Source organism: Eleutherodactylus coqui, chromosome 7, assembly GCF_035609145.1.
Source record: "Eleutherodactylus coqui strain aEleCoq1 chromosome 7, aEleCoq1.hap1, whole genome shotgun sequence".
Taxonomy (NCBI): domain Eukaryota; kingdom Metazoa; phylum Chordata; class Amphibia; order Anura; family Eleutherodactylidae; genus Eleutherodactylus; species Eleutherodactylus coqui.
In genome coordinates, this window is record NC_089843.1 from 65,284,754 (window position 1) to 65,309,196 (window position 24,443).

At 44.8% G+C, this 24,443-nt stretch overlaps 1 protein-coding gene across 1 annotated transcript in view; it reads left to right on the plus strand.

The window, feature by feature from the left end:
* The window catches only part of WDR19 (WD repeat domain 19), a 60,236-nt gene that overhangs the window by 20,409 nt on the left and 15,384 nt on the right, over positions 1 to 24,443 (plus strand). Inside the window, exons 12-24 of the mRNA XM_066573166.1 lie at positions 3,667 to 3,781; positions 4,123 to 4,229; positions 7,706 to 7,828; positions 9,401 to 9,550; positions 11,911 to 12,058; positions 13,941 to 14,145; positions 15,897 to 16,056; positions 17,678 to 17,788; positions 19,447 to 19,556; positions 21,993 to 22,050; positions 22,327 to 22,473; positions 22,875 to 22,957; positions 23,088 to 23,171. Coding sequence (XP_066429263.1) covers positions 3,667 to 3,781; positions 4,123 to 4,229; positions 7,706 to 7,828; positions 9,401 to 9,550; positions 11,911 to 12,058; positions 13,941 to 14,145; positions 15,897 to 16,056; positions 17,678 to 17,788; positions 19,447 to 19,556; positions 21,993 to 22,050; positions 22,327 to 22,473; positions 22,875 to 22,957; positions 23,088 to 23,171 — 1,601 coding nt within the window. The remainder of the gene's footprint in view (positions 1 to 3,666; positions 3,782 to 4,122; positions 4,230 to 7,705; positions 7,829 to 9,400; positions 9,551 to 11,910; positions 12,059 to 13,940; positions 14,146 to 15,896; positions 16,057 to 17,677; positions 17,789 to 19,446; positions 19,557 to 21,992; positions 22,051 to 22,326; positions 22,474 to 22,874; positions 22,958 to 23,087; positions 23,172 to 24,443) is intronic.

A 24,443-nucleotide genomic window follows, 5' to 3' on the forward strand; every position in this document is an offset into this window, starting at 1 on the left:
ACCTGAGGCAGCTCGGTCCTCCTCTCTCTCTCTTTGGGTGTGACTTGCCGCGTCGCGTGCCTGGCGACGTCACTGCTTAGGCCATATAGAGCGCTTCCTTGCACAAGATGTTTCTGGAGTGGGGGTTAGCTTTCAGTGTCAGCTTCTGCAGCAAATCCGGCCCCCGGGCCCTAAATTTCATACCTGGCTGCAGTGGGGGCAGGCTTCATCCCCTATTTGACCTAGAGGGGCTTCCTGCCCTTCCTCCAACCTCCTTGGAGCCAGGATCCTCTCGTCTCATTGGCTCCCGCCCTCTTTAGCTGCAGAACCCACTCTCAGGTTCGGTTTGTTTCTTGTCTGAATAACCACATTGCCCTCTGATGTGGCTAGGACCTCTAGTGCACCTGACAAGCTCTTTTTCCCTCTTTGTTTCGTTCGTCTCTCCAGTTCCTGGTCCTTGGATAATAAGAAATCCCCCCAGGACAAAATCACAGACCATCTTTTAAACCATGACCTTCCTAGTGTCCCCTACCCCACTCCTCCAAGTCCACTTCCACAAAGTCTCCTGCATAAAAGGTGGCCCCCACCCGATCCATCCAGGGTGTGGAGACCACTTTCGCTGTTCAAGGAGACTTGGCTCACTCACATCTCAGATGTCTGGGTTCAAGAGATCATCTCTTTGTGTTATGCCACAGAATTTTCAACCCACTCCCAGATTGTTTCCTCATTTCCAGAATCCCAGTGTCTCTCACAGGCTACCACTTTAGCTCAGGTGATACGGACTCTGTTGTCTCAGGGAATAATACGGTAGTTCCTCCCTCAGAACACTACAAAAGGTTTTATTCCAACCTGTTTGTGGTGCACAAAAGGTCTGTCCCTTCTGCATGGAGTTATTGAGGTCAGTCATACCATCCATGGAACAGGGGTAGTTTCTGTCTTCCATAGACAACAAGGAATCTTATCTTTATGTCCCCATAAGTCAAGCACACCAATGATTTATCTGCTTTGCCATCCACTCGGGTCATTACCATCTCACAGCTCTGACATTTGGGTTGGCTACAGCTCTCCATTTTCATAAAGGTTTTGACATCTGTGATTGCTCTCCTCCACTACATCAGGATAGTAGCCATTCCCTACCTCATTCCCAATGACATTTTGATGAAAGCTCCGACTCGATCGGACAATCTGTACAGTCTCCACGTCACTCTAGACACAGTGTGTGTCCATTGTTAACCACCTCAAGTCTTGCCTCTCAACATCTGATCTTTCTGGGTCTGTCATTCGACACAACATGGCCCAAGGTCTGCCTTCTCCGCAAAAAGTGCATTTCTTTCAGTCGAAGGTTCGCTTCCTAGAGACTGAATCTCTGGTAACCATTTGTCACTGCATGAGAATACTAGGAATGATGGTCTAATCCTTCAAGACCATCCCATTCGGGCAGTTTCACGCAAGTGTCTCCAGTTGGCTATTCTCTCCTGGTGGGACAAATCGGCGAACTCTCTCGATCGGAAGGTCTGGCTACCTCAACAGCTTTGACGCGATCTTCTCTGGTGGCTGGACTCCCTACAGATCCATCTGGGCTGCTCCTTACTGACTCTGCACTTGCAGATTCTTGCAACAAACATCAACCTACTCAGCTGAGGGGGATGCGCTGCAGAAACTCACAACGCAGGGTACTTGGTCAGTAAATGAGTTCACCTCAATAAAAGTATTGGAACTTCGGGCTATGCTTCTCACTTCAGCACTTTGCACTCCGGGTAATGGGTCCCCCCATTTGGGTTCAAACCTACAACGCTACAGCCATCGCGTGCATAAATCACCAAGGCAGAACACGCAGAAGATCCGGACATGGGCCGAAGATCACCTTCCAGTGCTCTTGATGGCTCACATATGAGGAGTGAACAATTGGATAACTGACTTCCTAAGCAGAAAAACAGTTTACCCGGAAGGATAGGAGTTACATCCTGACATGTTTCAGCCACTGTGTCAGAGATGGTGTCATCCGGACGTCGATCTCATGGCATCCAGATTCAACCACAAACTTCTAATCTACATGTCCAGATCTCAGGAACCTGAAGCTCGAGCAGTGGATGCCCTAGTAATTCCTTGGGCTGAATTCCAGTTCCCATACATCTTCCCTCCCTTTCCTCTTTTCCCAAGAAGGTCAAGATAGAGGGCCAGACAGGGATTCTCATCGCGTCAAACTGACCTCGTCATGCTTGTCATGCGGACCTCGTTGACCTGTTCGTTAACACTCCATTGCCTCTCCCTCTTCAAGAAATTCTTCTCTTACAGGGACCCCTCTTCCACTCGAGTTTGTCCACTCTTCATTTAACAGCGTGGCAATTTAAGCCACGGTCCTGAGAGCCTGTTCTTTTACCGAACTCGTCATTCAAACTAAGTTCTCCTCTTCCTGACTCTGCCATTGTGACTGGAAGACGTTCTTCGTCTAGTGCAAACAACACAACTTCCACCCTATACGTTTTATGCTATCTCGCCTTCTGTCTTTCCTACAAGAAGAATTGAACATGGGACTAGGTCTTAGTTCCTCGAAGGGACAGGTATCTGCATTGGCCATTCTGTTTGTACGCCCCCTGGCCTCAAAATAATCCATCTGTACCTTCTACAGGGAGTCGTTCACGCCACTCCTCCATACCATTGTCTTGTCTTCCCTTAGGACATTTATCTGGTACTGGATGCACTGCAGTTTCACCTCTTTGAGCTTATGCGCAACCTTCTGCCTTGTCTTTTGTCATGGAAGGTAGCCTTTTTAGTAATGCTCACTTCCATCTGTAGGGTTTCTGAGCTCGTAGCCTCGTCAGCCAAACTTCTGTTCAATGTTTTCGATCAGGACAAGGTAATCCTACATCCTGTGCTCTGTTTCTTACCTAAGGTGGTGTCGGCATCCCACATCAATAAGGACATCATTTAGCCCTCCTTCCGTCCCTTTGCCGCACACCAGAGGAAGTCCACTCTCCATAAATTGTACTTGCTTCAAACCTTCAAACCTTGAGGATCTACCTCTCTCAAACGTATTCTTTCTGACACTCTGATGCTCTTTTTGTGATTCCAGATGGCCCGAGACATGGCCTAATGGCTTCCAAATTTGTTATCTCACATTGCATTAGGTCTGCAGTGGTCGAGGCCTATTGCGCCAAGGGCAGGGAGCCACAATACCGTGTTACTGCACTCTTTACCTGGGCAGTGGGTGCCTCTTGGGCAGCATGCCACGGTGCTTCCGCTCTTCAAGTCTGTAAGGCTACTACGTGGGCTTCTCTTCACACCATCTCTAAAATTCTATGGGGTGCACACATCTGCATCCACTGATGCCTTTTTTAAACGAAGAGTCTTGCAGATGGCCACAAAATGACTGCATGTATTTGATTCTACTCTTCCCACTCCTGAGGGACTGTTCTGGAACCCCCCAATGTAATGGACGAGATGGTGGGATTCCATTTTCACTACGTAGAGTCAACTACTGAGCACGCACACCTAACGCCGAGGACTTGTCCTCTTCACTATGCGTACATGCTCAAGTTCAGTCTGTGTATTTTCTAATATTTATTTATTACTTATGGTTATGCAAGTTGTCTGAGGTGACAGATGCCCTTTATATAAAGTTTGCAGCTGCTTATAATTACTTGTATTCATGCTGTGACTAGTAACTTTCATTTGCTTGTTTCTTAGGAACTGCCAATCACCGTTTCAGTTGAAGTGGAGCCCAATTTTGTGGCTGTTGGTCCATATCATGTTGCTGTGGGGATGAACAATCGTGCCTGGTTCTATGCACTGACTGAGAATGGTGAGAGATTGTCATTTACTGGTCATAGTAGTTGTGGTTCAGTGGACACATGACCCTGTCTCCTCCAGGGTTTCCATTTGTGGTATACAGAGTACCATCATGACCATTAATTATAATTAATCAAAAATATCAAACAGTTTTTTCTTTATGCTTTACATTATGAATTCACCAACATTCGGTGTACTTCACCTGTACAATCTTTGCATCTGAAAAATAAACTGCAAAACTTTGGCACTTTTTATGTAAAACAACGTATGCATTTTGCCGCATGATTCTCAGCCATATGGCAAAAAGCACCACAAATGCGGGTACTTACATTTTGCACTATTCATTTCATGCAGGTGTGGAGAGGCTGAAGGATATGGAATACCTAGGTACTGTCGCCAGTATGTGCCTAAATTCCGACTATGCAGCTGCTCTATTTGAAGGGAAAGTGCAGCTCCATATGGTAAGGTTCCCATTGTATCTATACATCTAGGTATAGGAGCTTTTCTAGCCAGTAAGTTGAATAGCCATGTATGGGCCTTTTCTGAAATGTTATATTAAAGGGGTTATCTGCTTGAAAACTTATGATGGCCTATCCTCAGGATAGGTCATCAATAGTACATTAGCAGGGGTCCTCATCATGGGGTTAAAATTGAAAAAAAAAATGGACCCTTAGATGTTTGTCTCTTACGGTGGGTTTATGTGGATCTGTCTTGTTGAATATATAGTCCTATATGCAGGTAGCATGTCATAGAGCTGGAAGAGCTCAGCAGATTGTGTAAATTGAAAGATCACTGCATTAGGAACCGCTGGCCAGTGTCATCTTGTTATCAGTAATACAATGGAACATGATGGCCACATCACGATCTGCTCTCAGGTAATGTGCTGAACTCTCCTTCGTGTAGCAAAACAGAACGTTTGGCAGTCATGGGTAAACGTGGTGACTTGACTGACTTTGACCACAGGCAGATTGTTGGTGCCCAGAGTTGTGGTGCCAGTTTTTTTGAAACGGCCACACTTATTGGCTGTTCCCAAACCACAGTATCAAGTGTATGAAGACTGGTTGAACCCTGGCCAGACGTCTGACAGAAGGTCACACAGCGGCAGGCCACATGTGGTTGAACCTAGAGGCAAGCATTAGGGGGCAAATATGGTATCTCAGCAACAACATGCCACAGTGGACCAACCAAACCAATGGTGCAATAGTGGGGAAGTTAGACAAATTTCTACAGTGACCACGTGCCATATATTGCATCGATTGGTGTTAACCCCTTCCCGCCCCAGGATGTACCGGTACGTCCTGGGAGCCTGGTACTTCCCGCAATAGGACATACCGGTACGTCCTGGGGATAGCGCGAGATCACATATGATCCAGCGCTATCCCGCAGCGGGAGCCGGCTGTCAGTCACAGCCGGCATCCCGCTGCAACAGCGGGGGGACATTGGAGATGCGCACCCCCGCTGTTAACCCCTTCCCTGCCGCGATCTAAGTAGATCGCGGCAGGGAAAGAGTTTACAGAGGGACCGCACTCCCTCTGTGTCTCCGGCCGGCACTCGCGATGTCATCGAGAGAGCCCGGCCTGTCACCATGGCAACAGGACGCCAGACACTGGCGTCCTGTATTGCCAATGCCTATGATCGCTGTATAAGCGATAAGGCATGGCAGAGCAGTAGCTCTGCCATGCCTTATGACAGCGATCATAGGCACAGTGCTGCAAGTCCCTCAGAGGGACTCAAATAGTGTAAAAAAAAAGAAAAGAAAAACGTAAAAAAAAAGAAAAATGTAAAACCCTTTTTTATGCTTTTTCTAATATTAGTATAAAAAGTTGAACACGCTTTTTATTTTGTACGGCAAAAAGCGTAACAAAAAACTCTAAAAAACAGAGGCAAAATGCTAATTTTTAGCATTTTGCCTCTCAAAAAATGCAATAAAAGTGATCAAAAAAGCCGTACATTCCCCAAAATGGTACCAATAAAAACTACAGCTCGTCTCGCAAAAAATAAGCCCTCATAGAGCTCCGTACATTGAAAAATAAAAAAGTTACAGGACTTTGAATTGCAGCTATATAAAGAAAAAAAAAAGATTTCCAAAAAAAGGGTTTTTATTGCAAAAAAGGGTAAAAACCTAAAAAAATATAAGAATTTTGGTATCGTTGTAACCGTACCGACCCGCAGAAAAAATTTAGTGTGTCATTTATGCTGCATGATTAACGCTGTAAAAAAAAAAATCTATTGCAGAATTGATGCGTTTTTTCTCCCTGTTATCATAAAAAAAATAATAAAAGATTTACAATATAGCCTATGTACCCAAAAGTGGCACCGATAAAAACTACAGCTCGCCACGCAAAAAACAAGCCCTTATACGGCCGCGTCGACGGAAAAATAAAAAAGTTATGGCTTTTGAAAAATGGAGATGGAAAAATACCAAAAATCGCTTGGTCCTCAACGCCAAAATAGGCCATGTCATTAAGGGGTTAATAGCCAAAGACCAATAAGGGTGCCCCTGATGACCTTGCATCATTGGCAACAACGCCTCGCATGGGTCCAGTAAAGATTGCAATGGACACATGACAGAAGGCCATCTATAGTGATGAGAACCATTTCCTGCTGAACCGTACAGATGATTGGGTTCACATCTGACATAAACAGCATGAAGCCTTATCCCATAGGTGCACCGTTGTGGGTCAACAGACTGGAGATGGCAGTGTCTTGGTCTGGGAGGGCATTTTCCTGGTATGGTCCAGGACCATTGGTCATCATACCATAATCCTTGAATAGTGATCACTACAGGGACCTGTTAGCTGACCATCTGCACCTATATCTTTAGGAAGTATTCCTTGACTACAGTGCCATCTTTCAACAGGACAACATTCCATGTCATTAAGCTCGAATCACTAGGGGATGGTTGGAGGAACACGACAATGAATTCTACACACAGCCTTGGTCCCCAAACTCACTGGACTGTGACCCCCATTGAACATGCTTGGGATATGCTAGCAAGGGCCATGAGATCTGCTCCCACTTATCTACAAAATGTGCACCAAGTGATGGATCTGCTGTAGCGGATATGGGGCAAGTTGAGTTTGGAGGATGTTCGCCACTTTGTGGAATCTGTTCCCTGAAGTCTGAAAGCATGATTGCCCAAGAAGGTGGCCCAATCTGTTACTGAGTAGGTGTACCTAATGCAGTGATTGCTCAGTGTACAGTAGTTTGTAGAAGGAGATTCAGTATAACTCGGTGACTGACAACTCAAAGATGTTATTGTATTTCACTATTTCATTGAATGAAATAGGTAATGCTGGGAAAACCTGCCAATTTGGTTGGGATTGCTCGCCATTCTAACATGTACTTGGGCAGTCCAACATTTCTTCAATGTAAATCGGGATCAAACATGTTGGATTTGGAGCAATTTTCAGAGATGTCCCCTTTTCTATAAGCAGTAAAAATAACTCTTCTTTGACTTCATACCGTTGTTGTAAGTGTATGGTCAGCTTATCTGGCATCCAATCATATAGCTTGTATCTGCCATAGAATATAACATTTCTTAATTCTCTTATATCATTTCATTTGTTTGACTATTAAAGAGTAATATTGGTAAAGGGAACTTGTTACTAATGTATAGTGTTGTTGCAAGAACTGATGGGGAGCCAGGGGAGGCTGTCCTGTGAAGTCTGAGCTCGGTCTGAAAACTTGACTCTAGAACTCTATGGGAGAGCGTGCGCACAATATATTCTGAATAGAGTCAAGTTTTCAGAGTATATGTGGACTTCATGGGTGGACTCCTCTGTTCCATGAGAACAGGGGAGTGGGTGAGTATAAAAGATACATCCCTTCCATCGACTTCCCATCACCTCCCGAAACAGCCCCATAACTTAGTTTATGGTGCTGTTCCTTGGTGGTAGTGTCCCTTTAACTGTTAGTGAACTATTACTCTCTGCAGATTGAAAGTGAACCCCAAGATTCTCAAGAAGAGAGGGAGACTCGTCTCTTTCCATCCACAGATGAGAAGTATCGGATTCTCTCCCATGCATTGACTGGAGATTTCCTTATTTATGGCACCAATGTAAGTGTTTTTTTATTATTACAGTACAAAAACTTCCTATAAATCAAGCCTTCGTTAACTAAGAAATACCTGAGAAGAGAGGCCAACAACTAGATGAGGGAAGTGAACTAAAAGACATACATTTACGACATATTTACATATTTACATTGGTGAAATAGTGGTCTCTGTAGCAATGTAGAAAAATGTAGATAATGAAACACACGATGAGTATGCTAGATTCTGGCATGGATTGTGCCTATTCTGCACCAAAATCCATGCCGTATCTGCTCACAGTTCATCTCCTTTTGATTTCAGTAGGAATTCTGCAATGATTAATGATTTATGTGGCATGGATTTTTAACACTACACATTTGAAATCTGACTTGTCACTTCTTGATGCGGATTCCCTACTAAATTTTCCCATGGAAGTCAATGTGAGGCTGAAAATCAATGTCAAAATGTATTTGAAAACAGTTATGAAAAACCCCAAGCTAATGTTTTAGATGCAAATTCCACTTCTGAGTTTTCCACCTCTTTAAACCATAATATGAACATATCCTATCTCACCCTAGTGCCAAATTCACAGCTACACTGCTCAGTACAGCTGTATTATGTTCTCCATGTTGCTGCTTCTGAGGGTGTGCTACAAAGACTTAGGTGATCAAAGTCTCTATATGTATAGTGTATGCCAGGTGCGTAACTATGGGGCATGCAGGGGATGCGCATGCACCTGGGCCCAGGAGCCTTAGGGGGCCCATAAGGCCTCTCTTCTCCATATAGGGAACCCAGTACTATAAGTAAAGCATTATAGTTGGGGGCTCTGTTACAAGTTTTGCATCAGGGCCCGGGAGCTTCAAGTTACGCCTCTGGTGTATGGGATACATCAAGTCACAGTTGAGGAACAGTGCTCATCTTTACCATAGTGTAGTAGTTGCTGCTGTTAAATACCACAGGTGCATGGATAAATTACCTCTGGTTTGTCAGCACATCTCATAATGTTTATTAATACTTAGTAAAGAAGTCTTTAATTGTATCTCATGGTCAAAATGCTGGATTTTTCTTCTTTCTGGGTATGGGAGACATCATACGGCTAGTTTCATGCTTCTTCCTATCCTTTTCCATAGATGTCTTTGGGCACCTGTAATCTGATCTCTCAGTGAAGCTGAAAAACATTATTCTTTGTGCTGTACGGACTTTATCATAGAAACATAGAAAATTGGCAGCAGAAAAAAGACTACGTGGTCCATCTAGTCTGCCCTTATATTATTTCCATTTTATTTCTCTCTTAGAATAGATATATGCTGATTCTAGGCTTGAATTCAATTATTGTTGATTTTCCAACCACATTTGCTGAAAATTAGTTTGAAGTGAATTCTGAGTGAGTGAATAGTTAAGTAAAAGGGATGAAAGAAAGGAGCCTGACAAGTGAAGGAAAGATGCATTGTTCTCTAATCAGATAAATTACACAGTTTCTTATATTCCCAGTACTATTGATTTATGAAAAGTTGTTAATAATGGGAGGTATACTTTAATATGAATTGCTATATCTATCAGCTATACAGATGATCCAGTATCCTTGTGCTTTGTGTTTAGACCGGACTAGTTAAGTACTTTTACCTGGAAGATTGGCAGTATGTGAATGAATATCGGCACCCAGTCAGTGTGAAGAAGATCTATCCTGATGCATCCGGCACTAGATTGATTATAATTGATGAGAAGACTGAAGGCTTTGTCTATTGCCCAGTAAGTATCCAAGTGCCTCCTACTTGTAAGTTGTGTTTTCCACTAAATTAGAGGGGTATTCTCATCTCAGGAACCCCATTCCAACGTGCTGCAAATGCAAAACTGAAACACTCACCAATGACCTGTCTGTTTCACAAATGCCCCGTTTTCTTAAAAAGTTGTAGTCTTCTTTGCAGTTGTTTCCTGTGCTTTGCTAAAGGAACCAATGACCTCCACTATAGAGCGGGAATGGCCAGTGCTTGCGCACTTCTAACTCTGCGTGTGTCTTCTGGGTGTCCGGGATCTCTGCAGCGCATGTGCAATAGTTCCTGACCTGGCCACCACTGTGCTCTACACAAAGAAGTTCTCATTGTTCGCTCTGCTCAGATGCCCTTCTATGCAAAGAAACAGTTGAGCGCAGCGGTAGCTGGCGGCCGGGCTGGAAGTTATTGCACATACGCTGCAGAGATCCTCGCCACCCAGAAGATTGTTGCACATGGAGTTATAAGCGCAGAAGCGCCGGCCATCTCAGCTCCATAGCGGGCACAGTCAGTTCCCCAGGCAAGGACCAGAAAAGAACGGCAAAGAAGACTACAGCTTTTCAAGAAATAGACATGTGATTGGTGAGTGCTTTAGTTTCATATTTGCAGCCTGGGGTTCCCTTTAAATATCCCTTTAATTCCTTTTGCAAAATAAATTTAAAGAAAATTGAACATAAAATTATGAATAAACGTTCTACTTCTATCTAAACCATTTATCTTTGTAATGTCTCTATGTGTTCATTGCTGGGGTGACCACACAAGACCATATTTTTGCATTTGGGCTTTCATTCGTGATTAGAGATGAGCGAACGTACTCGGTAAGGGCGATTTCGCAATCGAGCACCGCGATTTTCGAGTACTTCACTACTCTGGTGAAAAGTACTCGGGTGCACAGGGGGGCAGGGGGTGGCGCGGCGGAGCGGGGGGTAGCAGCGAGGAACAGGGGGGAGCCCTCTCTCTCTCCCTCTCCCCCCCCCCCCACTCCCCTCTGCAACCCCCCGCTCACCCCTGGCGCACCCGAGTACTTTTCACCCGAGTAGTGAAGTACTCGAAAATCGCGGTGCTCGATTGCGAAATCACCCTTACCGAGTACGTTCGCTCATCTCTATTCGTGATTCATTTTTCCTGCACCGTTATGGGAGCAAGAAAATAGAATCCTTGCCTGAATGCATCCATCCTATGACAGAATTGAGTGGCACCAAATAAATAAAAATAAATAAGTCTTGTTATTTGTATAGCGCCAACTTATTCCGCAGCGCTTTCAGGTAATTTATTTATTACCCTCCACCAAACTGGGTACTTATTTTACCGAATTTGGAATGATGGATAGCTGAGTCAACCTTGCGCCGCTACCTGATCCATGCAGGGAATGAACTCGCAACCTTCAGGTCATGAGCGAGTGCTTAGGACTGCCTTAACACTCTGCGCCACACGAGAATGGACCTCATTGACTGTAATGGGGTCCGTCCTGATTCCATTATTCCCTATGACATTTTCCTGAACAACATAGCACAACTTGCTACACTATTTCATCCAGGATTTTATGCCGGATCTGTGTCGGAGCCTCTGACGCAGATGTGACCTGAGAATCTCGCTACAGGTACCCAGGGTGTTAAAGGGGTTGTCCCGCGAAAGCAAGTGGGGTTATACACTTCTGTATGGCCATATTAATGCACTTTGTAATGTACATTGTGCATTAATTATGAGCCATACAGAAGTTATTCACTTACCTGTTCCGTAGCTGGTGTCCTCGTCTACATGGTGCCGTCTAATTTTCAGCGTCTAATCGCCGGATTAGACGCGCTTGCGCAGTCCGGTCTTCTTCTCTTCTGAATGGGGCCGCTCGTGCCGGAGAGCGGCTCCGTGTAGCTCCGCCCCGTCACGTGCCGATTCCAGCCAATCAGGAGGCTGGAATCAGCAATGGACCGCACAGAAGCCCTGCGGTCCACCGAGGGAGAAGATCCCGGCGGCCATCTTCACCAGGTAAGTAAGAAGTCACCGGAGCGCGGGGATTCAGGTAAGCACTATCCGGTTTTCTTTTTTAACCCCTGCATCGGGTTTGTCTCGCGCCGAACGGGGGGGCTGTTGAAAAAAAAAAAACCTGTTTCGGCGCGGGACAACCCCTTTAATATAATACAGACAACCTGCCATTGGCTAGCAATGTAACATGACTTTTAGTCTTGGCTGCATTACATGACACTTCTTCTCCAGTGGGTAAAGCACAATCCTAAAATAATAAAGCAAGTTGTATAGATTTGTTTCCATGAGATAACATCACTATTATTTTAGTGTCTATGTCTTTTATTCCACACAATTTAGACTGTTCTTTTCTCTTCCTAGCAAAATGACAATTTGTACGAGATTCCCAACTTCTCCCCAACGATTAAAGGAATCTTATGGGAAAACTGGCCTATGGATAAAGGAGTCTTTTGTGCATTTGACGACGATAAAGTGTTTACATATGTCTTTCATAAGGACACCATACAAGGTATACCTACAGATTCATGACCTTCAGTCACACATCAGGGCACACTACATCTTCCCTAAGTTTAGGCTTTGTTCACATATGTGTTGTGACTTCCACTTTGAAGGCTCTGATACCTGCAGTGCCCGATGAGCCTCATTGACTTCTAATGGTGTCAGTCCGTTTTTGCCAATGTGTCATTTCTCTTTGATTCCAACCATAATGGAATCTGTGACAAAGACTCCTAACAGAGCCCCTAATACAGATGTGAAAACAGCTTTAATATTTTGTTAAATAGAGACCATATTGTCAATGATATTAACTCTTTGTAATCCAGTTTCCCTGCGACCCGCATTCGGCAGCTGAGCTATGCAGGAGAATCTCAATGTCGGACGAGGTCAGACACTGGATTGGAAAGTGTTAAATTATATCAGATATGCTAAAAAATTAAACCGGCTGCCATTTGTATTAGGCAGGAAGAAAAAAAACCTGTGCTCGCCTTGTTTGTATCAGTGATCCAGCACTGAAGCTCCAATGGTTCCCTGCCAGTCTCTCTTTACAAAGTGAGGAGCAATGGCATTTTGAACTGCCCCCTAGCCGCTGCAGCAGTTAACGTGCCACACTGCTGATATCATTGCTAAGTGGCGATGCCAGTAGTATGACACGGGACCACTGTGGCCACTTATCGGCTGCAGAAGCCACATGCTAGCTGCCTGTAAACAAAGACTGGGAGCATCGCCAGTACTTGGATCCCCGGGCAAACAAGAGGTGAGTACTAGTTCTTTTTGTTGTTTGTTTTGTACAAATGGCCGCTGTTGTTAACTTTGATAACCTGTCTATTGACGCCTTTTTGGGGGAAAATGTTTTCACTTAAATGCACGTATTTTCGTTTTAAATGTTTGTATTGGCATTGTAAATGCAGTACTCACAGGGATATAAGTACACATTTTACATATACAAAGATTATATTGTGCACGAATGGGTATATACAGAAATCGAATGATAAAAAAATAAACTATTCTAAAAAGTAGAAAAAGAAAGCTAACTGCGTGTATTTTGGGTCGACCATCATTTGCACCTTTTTGTCTTCTGCAGCTTCTACATATCACTGTATGTAGACACTGCAGTCTAAGGGTACCTTTTTACAGAACATCCGTCAGTCCCATAAGCACATGATAGTTATTCAGTGAATGGAGGCGACACGTGCCAGAGATCCCTTCTGGCCGCCCGCCTCCGTTCACTGCAAATAGACAGTCATTCAAAGATTCAACAACTCCTGTTTACGTGGCCAATAGTCACTTGGTTTTTAGGTGAGCTGTAAACCAAGCGACTCCAGTAAGTGAACGATTTCTCACTCGGTGCCCTGTCAGTGGCTGTGTGTACACAGGATGACTATCACCGAAAATCGCTTTTACCAGCAACCATTCGGGCGATCATCACCCCATGTAAAGGCATCTTAAGTCTCAATAGGAGATCTGTCAGTGAGGTCGGACTGACAGCTTGGGGTGCGTTTAGACAGAATGATTATTGTTCAAAAAATCGCTAGATCGTTCAAATTTGAACTATAATCATTCAGCGTAAACACGGCCAACGATCGAATGATGGACAGTAATTCGTTTACTTACCATGAAAATCATTGTTGGCGCGTTGGCTAATCGTACGGTTTGAATACCGGTCGTTCAGTCTTTCACATTGCCGGTACAGTAAATGTAAACTACTGAATGATTTAGCGAGTGAGAGAAGGAATGATCTGCCTCTATAAACGCTCCTTCATTTGTGCTAATGATAAACAGTTAGCTGTGGACGCCTTCTACTATATCTTATATTTTGCAGCGACCTCCAGATCTACTGGTTGTCATAAAAGTTTGCAGTAAGCTAACACTACTTATCTTCCTGTTTGTTGCAGGCTCCAAAGTTATTTTAGCAGGTGGAACCAAACTACCTTATGGTCATAAACCAGTTCTCTTACACAATGGGGAACTGACTTGCCAGACACAAAGCGGGATGCTGAACAATATATTCCTGGGCACTCATAACTTCCTTAGCAATTTGAAAGATGCGGAAACCAAAGATCTAAAGAAAATGTTAACACAGACCTTAATGCTGCGAAGGTAGGTGTGCATCCTATAGTGCTGTGCCTTCCCAACCTTCTGCATCCTATGGTTGACCAGGCACTGTGCCATACAGTTGGTAATTGCTGTGAGTCTTGTTCGTGGTGAGCCGCTGTATCAGACAACCACTACCAAATGTAGGATTCATTGTCTGATATACAGTATAGGGGACACCGTACTTACTGAACCCCTATGGACCTCTTCAGTCATCTGGGATGTTGGAACCTGGACCCCCACTAATCAGATTTTCACAAGCCCTTCAATATTATAGTACTGAAAATCCCTTTAAATTTCTATGATGATCTAAGGGGTTAATGTCACCAGCCCTGGTGGTCTAGGGTCACCTGCTCTGGAGTGATTAAAGCGACCCTCCGGTGACTGAGCATAATTCTGTCCTGGGTCTGGAAAGACAGGGCGTGTATCACCCATAGTTGTTCTTCTCTGCTGCCCCTCTGATCTGCTGGTTATGGGTCCTGTTTTCAGACATCTAGCAGGGCCGCTGCAATTTTCTAGATACCTAATGGATGCTGTGTACTACTCTCTGATTGGACAGAAATGATCACATGAACAGCCCTGACTAATCAGAGAGCTGGTATAGTGCATTGATAGTCTAATACTACCAATACGCTGTGGGGATTAGGTAGTCTAAAGATTTTGTCGGACATCTTAAATGGCCAAAAGTGAGACATGAAACCGGGATTGGAGTGCCGGCAGAGAAGAAAAACTGCAGGTGATAGACCCACCTTTCCCTCTGGTCCAGAAACAGAATTTTGTCCTGAAAACGGAGGGTTAATTTAATTTGTTCATGCTGTCATGGCTTCAGCAGTGCCCACTTATTTCGTAGTCTAGGGTAGAGAAGGTTTCTCTTCTTTGATTCCATAGTTACCAAACTGTCGGAATGTGCAACTCACTTTTGGGCGAGACTTTTGTTTGCACCCCCCACTACTGTATTTGGCTGTGTTCGAAAACGAAAGGTTCCTGTAAAATCTTACATTTTACAGTGGATGCCATCCAAAGAACGACCAAAATAGGAGCATATGGTGCAAGAATGACAAAAAATATTCTACACGATCATTTTTAATATGTATATCTTTAACACAATGCGTATATCTCTTACTACTCATCTAGTATGTGAGAATCGGCTCGTCTAAAAGCAGCCTAATATGTAGTTGAATTGTTTCCAGCAGACCCGCGGGTCATCGAGCTATGAATAGGGTTCGCTCTCGAACCTGCAAGAAAGTGCAGAAACAAAGATAAACACATTGGACTACTCAGTAATAGATGGCGCAAGCATTGTTTTTGATTTGCATTGAACTATTACTGCAGCACCGTGCCGTTAGTCGTTCGAACTACCAGTTGTGATATTTACATGCGCCATATGTCATATAGTTACCTTGTAGCACAATTGTTTATCTTTGTTTTCTAGACTTAAAATTGCTCCACAACCCCTCTGTCCTTACTGATTGATGCCAACCAGGACATGTGACTGCAGCAGCCAATCACTGGCAGTGATCTTCTATTGCCAGTGATTGGCTGCAGCAGTCACATGTCCTGGTTAGCAGCAAGCAGGAAGGACGGAGGAGTCCGGAGGCATTTTTAAGTCAAATGGAAAACTTCTTCATGGAAATGGGCAGGAAGGGTTTGGACCACAAAATGCAGAGACTTTTTACTTTGCTAAGAAGTGCTTCTGACTACTTTCCGCGTGTTCTTTATGTACATCTGCTGATATTTGTATGCTACTCCTTTTGTAGATTCTCAGATGCCTGGAATGTGTGCACCTCGCTGAATACGGAGGAGGCTTGGAATGAGCTGGCCCGGGCTTGTTTGCACCACATGGAGGTGGAGTTTGCGGTGCGGGTTTATCGGACCATTGGAAATGTGGGCATGGTGATGTCCCTTGAACAAATAAAGGTATATGACGAGCTTGCGTGTGTATTTCTGGATAAGTACTACTTAAAAGGGTTATCCAGGCAGCACCCGTCACTGCTCCAACCCTTGTGTAGTGGCCGGCGCATGTAATTGCAAGGGCAGCTCTCATTGAAATCACTGGGAGCAGCATTTGTAATTGCAGGCTGATTTCAATGAGCGTGGCACTTGCAATTACGAGCAGCCGACGCTACACAGGGGTCAGAACAGCGCTTCCACCCTGGCCCTAGTGTATCCTGGCGGGTGCTGCCTGCATAACCCCTTTAAATTGCTGCGAGGTGAGAAGATATTTACATTAAAACCTCACCCTGCTGGTTACTGACATAATATATGTAACAACATGTTAAAGGGAACCTGTAACCAGGCTGCCTGCCAAGGTTAATGGCTGCTTAAACTTCGAGCTCCTGTACAGCAAGGGACTTCCAGCAACTCCACAGCAGCAATCACACAATTGAGTGGGTCCTACTTGTTAAGTCTACATCCAGGGTGACAAGGAGAGAGAAAAAGTGACTACCAATCAGGAGAAACAGTGCTGTTTCCATTTTATGTCGTCACCAGTGCAAATCCAAGATGGCACAGCTGGAAGCCTGCAAGGAGGCTCCATATCATCAGTGTCCGAGCAAGAGAAATCTCGCCCATGCCCCACCTCTCCCCATTGCAAATAGTGCAGAGGGCCGGAGAGGAGACAGGAGCTCAGTTCCTGCTCCTGGCTCTTCCATCCTCCCCCCCCCCCCCCCCCCACCTGCAGATGAGGACGACGTATATCGGCTCGACGTGAAAACCGAGCCGATATACGGTCGTGTGAATCCAGCCTTAAGAGATGTTTTCCATTCATATACCCAAGCTATTTACAATACTTTGGTCTCATCGTTAACCAGTGCGATCCTCCTATACACCTACAAACTTAGAATATTTTAATGATCCTATACCTGTTTTATTTGTTTCTATATTTATTATAAAGGATATCTTGTAGCACTTTGCTTAAAGCATGTTTATGATTTAGTATATGATATGTGATATTTTTAGGACGGTGCCTACTCTACCTCCAATACTTGATGGCCTACTCCATCAGCATGTCATATGTGGTTTTAAAACAAAAAAAAACGTGAAAGGATACCCGTCCGGTCCTCACAGCACGATAAACTAAGTTAAGGGTATGTTAGGGGACGTGACGGAGTCAGGGGAGGTATTCTTTATACTCGCCTACTTCCTGGATCCAGCGGTGTCCCCCTTCGAAGGCATGCCAGCACTGTAAATCCGACTCTTTTCACAGTGTCAGTGCAATCTTAATAGAGGTATACCGCCAGATCCAGGGGGCAGATGAGTATAAAAAATGCATCGCCCGGCCCCTATCACGTCCCTAACAGCTCCGTAGCTTAGTTTAGGGGGTTGTGGGGACATGACAGGTTCCCTTTAAGGGAAAAAAACACTATGACTTGGACAGGGTTGGCAGCATCACTCTTCTTTAGTCAGTGGACAACAATAACCAACAGATCCCCTCCACATTGTACAACAGCATGAAAGACCATATAAACGATGGTGTGATCATAATGCTTCATAATACCCACCTAGATAAAAATGTCTTCTGTTATGTATTTCCTTACAGGGAATAGAAGATCATAACCTCCTAGCCGGACATCTTGCCATGTTCACTAATGACTTCAACCTTGCTCAGGATCTTTACTTGGCTTCTAGCAGTCCTATTTGTGCTCTTGAGGTAATTTTCCACTGTGTTTTTTTTGCTTAAAGGGATTGTCCGGGACTTTAACTATTGATGACCTATCTTCAGGATAGGCTATCAATAATTGATCAACAAAGATCCATCACTTGGGATCCCCACCGATTAGCTGATTGCCCAGCTCATTATTATTGCAAGTAGCACTGGAAGCAGATAGCGCTGTCTATATTGTAGTGGCCCGGATTGGTACTGCAGGCACAGCTCGCACTGAATTCAATGTGAGCTCTGCCTGAGGTTAACAACTCAGATTGTTGCAATGTTGGCATTGCTACCTTCTTCCAGCTTTGTCTGCACTGATATTGAGCCGGGCAATCAGCTCATTGGTGGCGGACCCAAACCAATCAACTTTTGATCCTGAAAATTGGTCAGCAATAGTAAATGTCTCTAATAACCCCTCTAATGAGGTGCCTTATATTTTGCTCTGAGGGCAGCACTGTTTAGGGACATACGCTGATTCCCGTGGCTTCACACTTGTATTGATCCATGCATTTTTTAAACTTCTATTTGAAAGTGTGCAGCGCGGGGCCAGCGCTGCTAGAGAGGAGTCTGATGATGCTTCTATACACTCACTTCTCCCGCTGATTGACAGGTTTCTCCTTGTGCACAGTTAAGGGTCCTATTACACCGGACAACTGTTTGGTGCTTAGGCACCTGTCAGTCGTGCCAACGATTATCAGTCCCATGCTTTCACACAGGAGCAATAATCGCTCCCTAATAGAGATGAGCGAGCACCAAAATGCTCGAGTGCTCGTTACTCAAGCCGACCTTTTTGTAATGCTCGAGAGCTCGGTTCGAGTAACGAACCCCATTGAAGTCAATATGTAGGTTTCATCTGACCGTATATTTAGGCAACAGCTATTCCGCCCTACTCCCCCATGCACTCTTGGCTGAACGTGTATGTGTTCTCAATAGGGATTGGGGAATAAGCCGCTCCCAGACAAAAGTATTGGATGTTGAAATTTAGTGTGTCAAGCCTTCTTTTCTGAATCTGCCATAGGGGAGAGTCAGGACACTCGCACCCCATATACATTAGATGGTCAGCCGGTCCTGATGAAATTGGCAGGTTTTGGTTGATACCTATCTAGTGTGTATGGCCTTGTTTACTGCACACAATGACATGCAAAATCTTAGGGAGCTCTTATCGAAGAAACCAGAAATTGGAAAGAAATCTAGAGAGACCGAGTCTGATGCTTTCATGTGGGATCTATCTATCTATCTATCTATCTATCTATCTATCTATCTATCTATCTATCTATCTATCTATCTATCTATCTATCTATCTATCTATCTATCTATCTATCTATCTATCTATCTATCTATCTATCTCATATCTATCTCATATCTATCTATCCATCTCATATCCATCTCATATCCATCTCCTATCCATCTCATATCCATCTCCTATCCATCTCCTATCCATCTCATATCCATCTATCTATCTATCTATCTCATATCTATCTATCCCATATATCTATCTATCGATCGATCTATCTCCTATCGATCTATCTCCTATCGATACAATATGCCCCCCCCCCCACCTACGCAATAGCTGCTCAAGCGGACAGATCATTGTTCTTCCATGGTAGAAAGGTTGATAAGAAGTTCTGCCAGCGTCTAAACCTTTGCATTCCCTTTAGGTCAGAAGAGATTTGCAGCACTGGGATAGTGCTCTGCAACTTGCAAAACGGCTGGCTCCCAACCAGATACCATTTATATCGAAGGAGTACGCCATACAGCTGGAGTTCACGTGAGTCCTCCGTCTGTCTTATTTGCTCTTGGTAACTTTATCTAAGAAATTTGACATATGATTTAGTATTTTTTTTAGATTCTTGTGCTGACTTTACATTCTCTCAGATTTAAATTTTAATTTAAACATGTTCTTCGAAATATATCATTAACCCCTTAAAAGGGTTGTCTGAGTTAGGTAAGGCCATCCCGCCATGCTGTAAAATAAGAAATCAGCAGATACTTGCCTCTCCTAGTTTGCCTCCCACCTCCAGCTGCGGTCTCCTCTGTGTTTGTTTACAGGCTGTCTGTGATGTACAGTAAACAGCAGCCAATGACAGCTGTCCGCGATGATCGACGAGCATTGTTATTGGCTGCAGCAGCAGCGTATTTATAGACTGCAGCCTGTAATGATGACCTCACCAGGGATAAAGGAGCTGGTGGCAGGGGACGAGTGAGAAGAGGTGAGTATGAGCCGATTTGTTTTACTGTATGGGTGACCCAGCGAGCGGGCTTTACTTAACTCGGACAAATCCACAAAGGATGTGGCAATTTTTTTTTCATTTTTAATTTCTTCTCCCCACTTTTAAAAACTCATTACTCTTTTATTTTACCTTTGACGTAGCTGACAAATAGAGATGAGCGAGTATACTCGCTAAGGCATGTTACTCGAGCGAGTAGTGCCTTAGCCGAGTATCTCCCCGCTCGTCTCTAAAGATTCGGGGGCCGGCGCGGGTGACAGGTGAGTTGCGGGGGGGAGAGAGAGAGAGAGATCTCCCCTCCGTTCCTCCCCGCCCCCCGCCGGCCCCCGAATCTTCAGAGACGAGCGGGGAGATACTCGCATAAGGCACTAGTCGCTCATCTCTACTGACAAACTATTAAAAATTTCTGAGTGGAGCGAAATGGAAAACAACGCAATGCCGCCATATTTGTGGGGTATTGTTTTTGCAGCATACACACTGTGGCAAGAATGAAATGATAACTTTATTCTGTGTGCTAGTTCAATTACGATGATACCAAATTTATTTAGTTACTACAGAGGGTCCCCTACTTGCGAACAGGTTCCTTTCAATGTTTGTATGAAGCAGGATCGCGGGACACTGTACGGGCCCCCTGAACGTCGGGTGCCGGCTGTTCTTAGTGGACACCCGATGGCAGCAGTTCCGACGAGCGGCACGGGGCTTGACGGAACGGGTGCCGGCTGTAAGAACAGCCGGCACCCGACGTTCAGGGGGCCTGTACAGTGTCCCACAATAAGATCGCGGGATGCTGTGTGGTTGCTAGGCAGCCGGGGGCCTTCTAAAAGGCCCCTGGGCTGCCTATGCAGAGTGCCTATCCAGCACATGGCTTGATAGTCGCTCTCCAGAGGCAGCCCTGGGCCTTTCAGAAGGCCCCCGGCTGCCTAGCAACCGCACAGCGTCCCACGATCTGACCGGACAGGCTTCTATCAGGCTTGATTGAAGCCTGTCCGGTCCCTGCACAGTATGATGTAATGCCATAGCATCACATCATACTGTGCAGGACAGTTTGTTCGCATCTTGCGAAGTTCTTAACTCAAAAGTCTGCAAGATCGAGCAATTGTCCTTAGCGAGTATGCTCGCTCATCTCTAGTTGCAATACTTCAGTATTGCAGCATATGGTATTTCTGCCTGCATTTTATTAAGACAGGCCACAGGCTAGTCTTAGTATACATAAATACTTGGCAGCTCTTCAGAAAGCCTATGACAACCAAACGGCACCTCGCTATCTCAATATAGGATGGGCCGTTCATCACCCCCAAACACCAATCGAGGCATTTCAAGGTTTAATAGCTGCTATCAGCATGAACGCTGAACACCGCTGTTGTGGCCGGTTGTCAGCTGTCAAAGGCAACTTATACTAGCTGTGTACGGAACCGGCTTAGCTCCCAATCTGTCTTGGGTTCCTAAGTCATCGGCTGGTACTGATAGAGGCATCGGCGCCCGTGTTACTGCAGGAAGGAGACGGCCGCACTTCAGGACGGACGTCTCTCTGCAGCACCGGAGGAAAGAACATGTGACCGGCTTTATTGCCGGTCATGTGAGCTTTCTTCTGCGCTGCGGGGAGTCGTCCATCCTGAGAGACGGCCGTCTTCCTGCAGTAAGGGCACAGGCGCATGGGCGCCCGTGTGACTAAGCCCAGAGAGTGCACAAATCCATTTATAGTACTGAAACCAGATTTGTGTCTTTTCTGGCCATATAGACTTTTGTAAAGGTGCACAATCCCTTTAATGTCTTTTGCATCTAGTACCTTACTGGTTCGGTGGAGTTTTGGGCTGCTTTTTGGCATAGATTTGAATATACAAAGTGACACACTTCCAAAACATGTATTCATCTTACAAGTAGAGGAGAACCATATTCTAACATTCCATATTACTTTGAGTCTAGTTTAGGTCTACCCTTGTCTAAACTTCTTTACTGTTTCCTTGTTTCTCCTCCAGGGGGGACTACGTAAATGCTCTCGCCCATTATGAGAAAGGAATGACTGGAGACAGTATGGTATGAGCCTGATGATACGTATAGTATATGAACTCCTTCCTTATACAGCCGTACACCACAACATATTTATTCACTGCTTTTAATAACATAGAAGGGAAACACATACAGAGGAAAGGGGTCCTGCGCAGCTACAAACTGCTCCACAACCCCTATGAGGTCCCAGCACTTGACCCCCCCTGCATCTCCCCAACATACACATGTATACACTGCGGAGGAAAGGGTGACATGCTTGTCCTCGGATATTGCACTTTCTAATGGAAGTCTGTTGTACAACAGCATCAGGAGCATGATGAAACTTGTGTTGCTGGAGTGGCTCGAATGTCAATCCGTATGGGAGACATCCGGCGCGGGGTTAATCAGGCTCTCAAGCACCCTAGTAGACTGCTGAAGAAGGACTGTGGAGCCATCCTGGAGAGCATGAAGGTACATGGACATATGACTTTGACCTGTGATCGGGGTTGCCAACATGAATTTTTTGTTTTTCCTGGATAATGTATCCAAAAGTTACGGACAGCCAACATTTTTACGGATACATTGGAAAACCATACTAAATGATAAGGATTGTAAGTAATACATCTCTATAGATCAGATGCTAGTATGAACTCATCGCCAACTGTAAAATGATAATTACAGTAATATAACCTGCTCAAGTACCACCAGCCTCAAAAAGTTCAAAGATGCATGTAGTATTTTTTGTAGATACTGCAAAAAAGGGCCCTATTGTTACGAACTACCCAGGATTTTTTGGACAGTTGACAACGCCGCCTGTGATACGAGGGCTTGAAATTTTAAAATTTTTCATGTTTTCCCTGTTTCTACCGCAGCAATTTTCCGAAGCGGCTCAGCTGTACGAGAAGGGCCAGTACTACGACAAAGCAGCTTCTGTGTACATCCGGTGTAAAAACTGGTAAGAAATTTCATTCCAGGGGGCGGGCTTTCCGTCATACTATTTCCTTATACCAGGAGTATGTTTTTGGGTCACATTTTAAGTCCGCCCCCCCCCCCATTTCATAACTAGTCATTTTATTTTGGTTTAGGGCAAAGGTTGGAGAGCTGCTTCCTAATGTGTCTTCTCCCAAGATCCACCTGCAATATGCCAAAGCCAAGGAGGCCGATGGGAAGTGAGTTATGTACAGCGTCGTTTCCTTGTTTTATCCGTTTTGAGGTCTGTTTATTTGCTGCATGTAACGGGTAAGTCATCAGCAGTTGATCGGCAGGCGTCCGCCGGTCGGAATCCCCAGCGATCAGGTGATGCATAGGCCCGTTGTCACTGTGGCCAACACTGGAAGCAGGTGAATTCAATGGGAGCTGTGCCTATAGTATCAACACAAGTCACTGCAATGTTCACATCAGTGTCTGCCTCCGATGCTGCCTGCACTGACTGTGGGCTCGGTGTTCAGTTGATCATTGTGGATCCCAAGTGATAGACCCCACCAATCAACTATTGATGACCTATGCTGAGGTTAGGTTATCAATTTTTAATGCCTTGAACAACCACTTTAACAACTTAAAAAAGCATTTATACTTCAGAGAGCCATGATATATTCAGATAAAGTTAGAAATAAAGTAATTAGTCCAAGATGGGATGCAAAAAAGTGGGAGAAAGATCATTTGTATGAAATTTCGTTAGTTTGGTAAGTAAGATTTTTTTTTTTTGGGGGGGGGGGGGTGGTTAGGCTGTACATGGCTACCTGCACAGAGGATATAGATGTCATGTAGAAAGATCCCCACCATCAGTCAGAGTAAAGAACTGCTGCAAACAGTGGCTGGCACTATGACAGATTAAAGGGGTTTTCTGTGGAACATACTACACATGCTGTCAGCGCCGCAAATACACAGTGGTTGAAGCTAAAGCAGCGGAAGTCTCCACGCCGACCTCGGTGTAGTGGCCGGCGCCTGTAACTGCAGGCACAGCTCGTGTTGATTTCGATGAGTACTATGTCTGCAGTTACAAGCACTGGCCACTATACAGAGGTCGGCACGGAGAATTCTGCTGCTTCCTCTTCGACCTCTGTGTATTTTCGGCGCTGATAGTATGCGCCCGCACAGCTGATTGGTCGGGGTCCTGAACGGCGGACCCCAGCCGATCAACTATTGATGACCTATTCTGAGGAACTACCAATGGAAAGGAAAGAAATTCTCGTTCAGTCAGGGCGTGCATTTACACTGAACGATGCGGAAATCTGAACAGTTTATCGGGCCATAACAGAGTTAAGTCAAGATCCATAGTGTAATACCCCTATAAGAAATATACAGTCGCCTCAATTAATGAGACCTCAAACTGAAAATTAAGACCTCTATTAATCAGACTCTTAAGAATGAGGTATGGACAGCTTCACCATGACACATACACTGCAGTAGCCAGTCGGGCTGCTTGACTGATATGGCTTCAG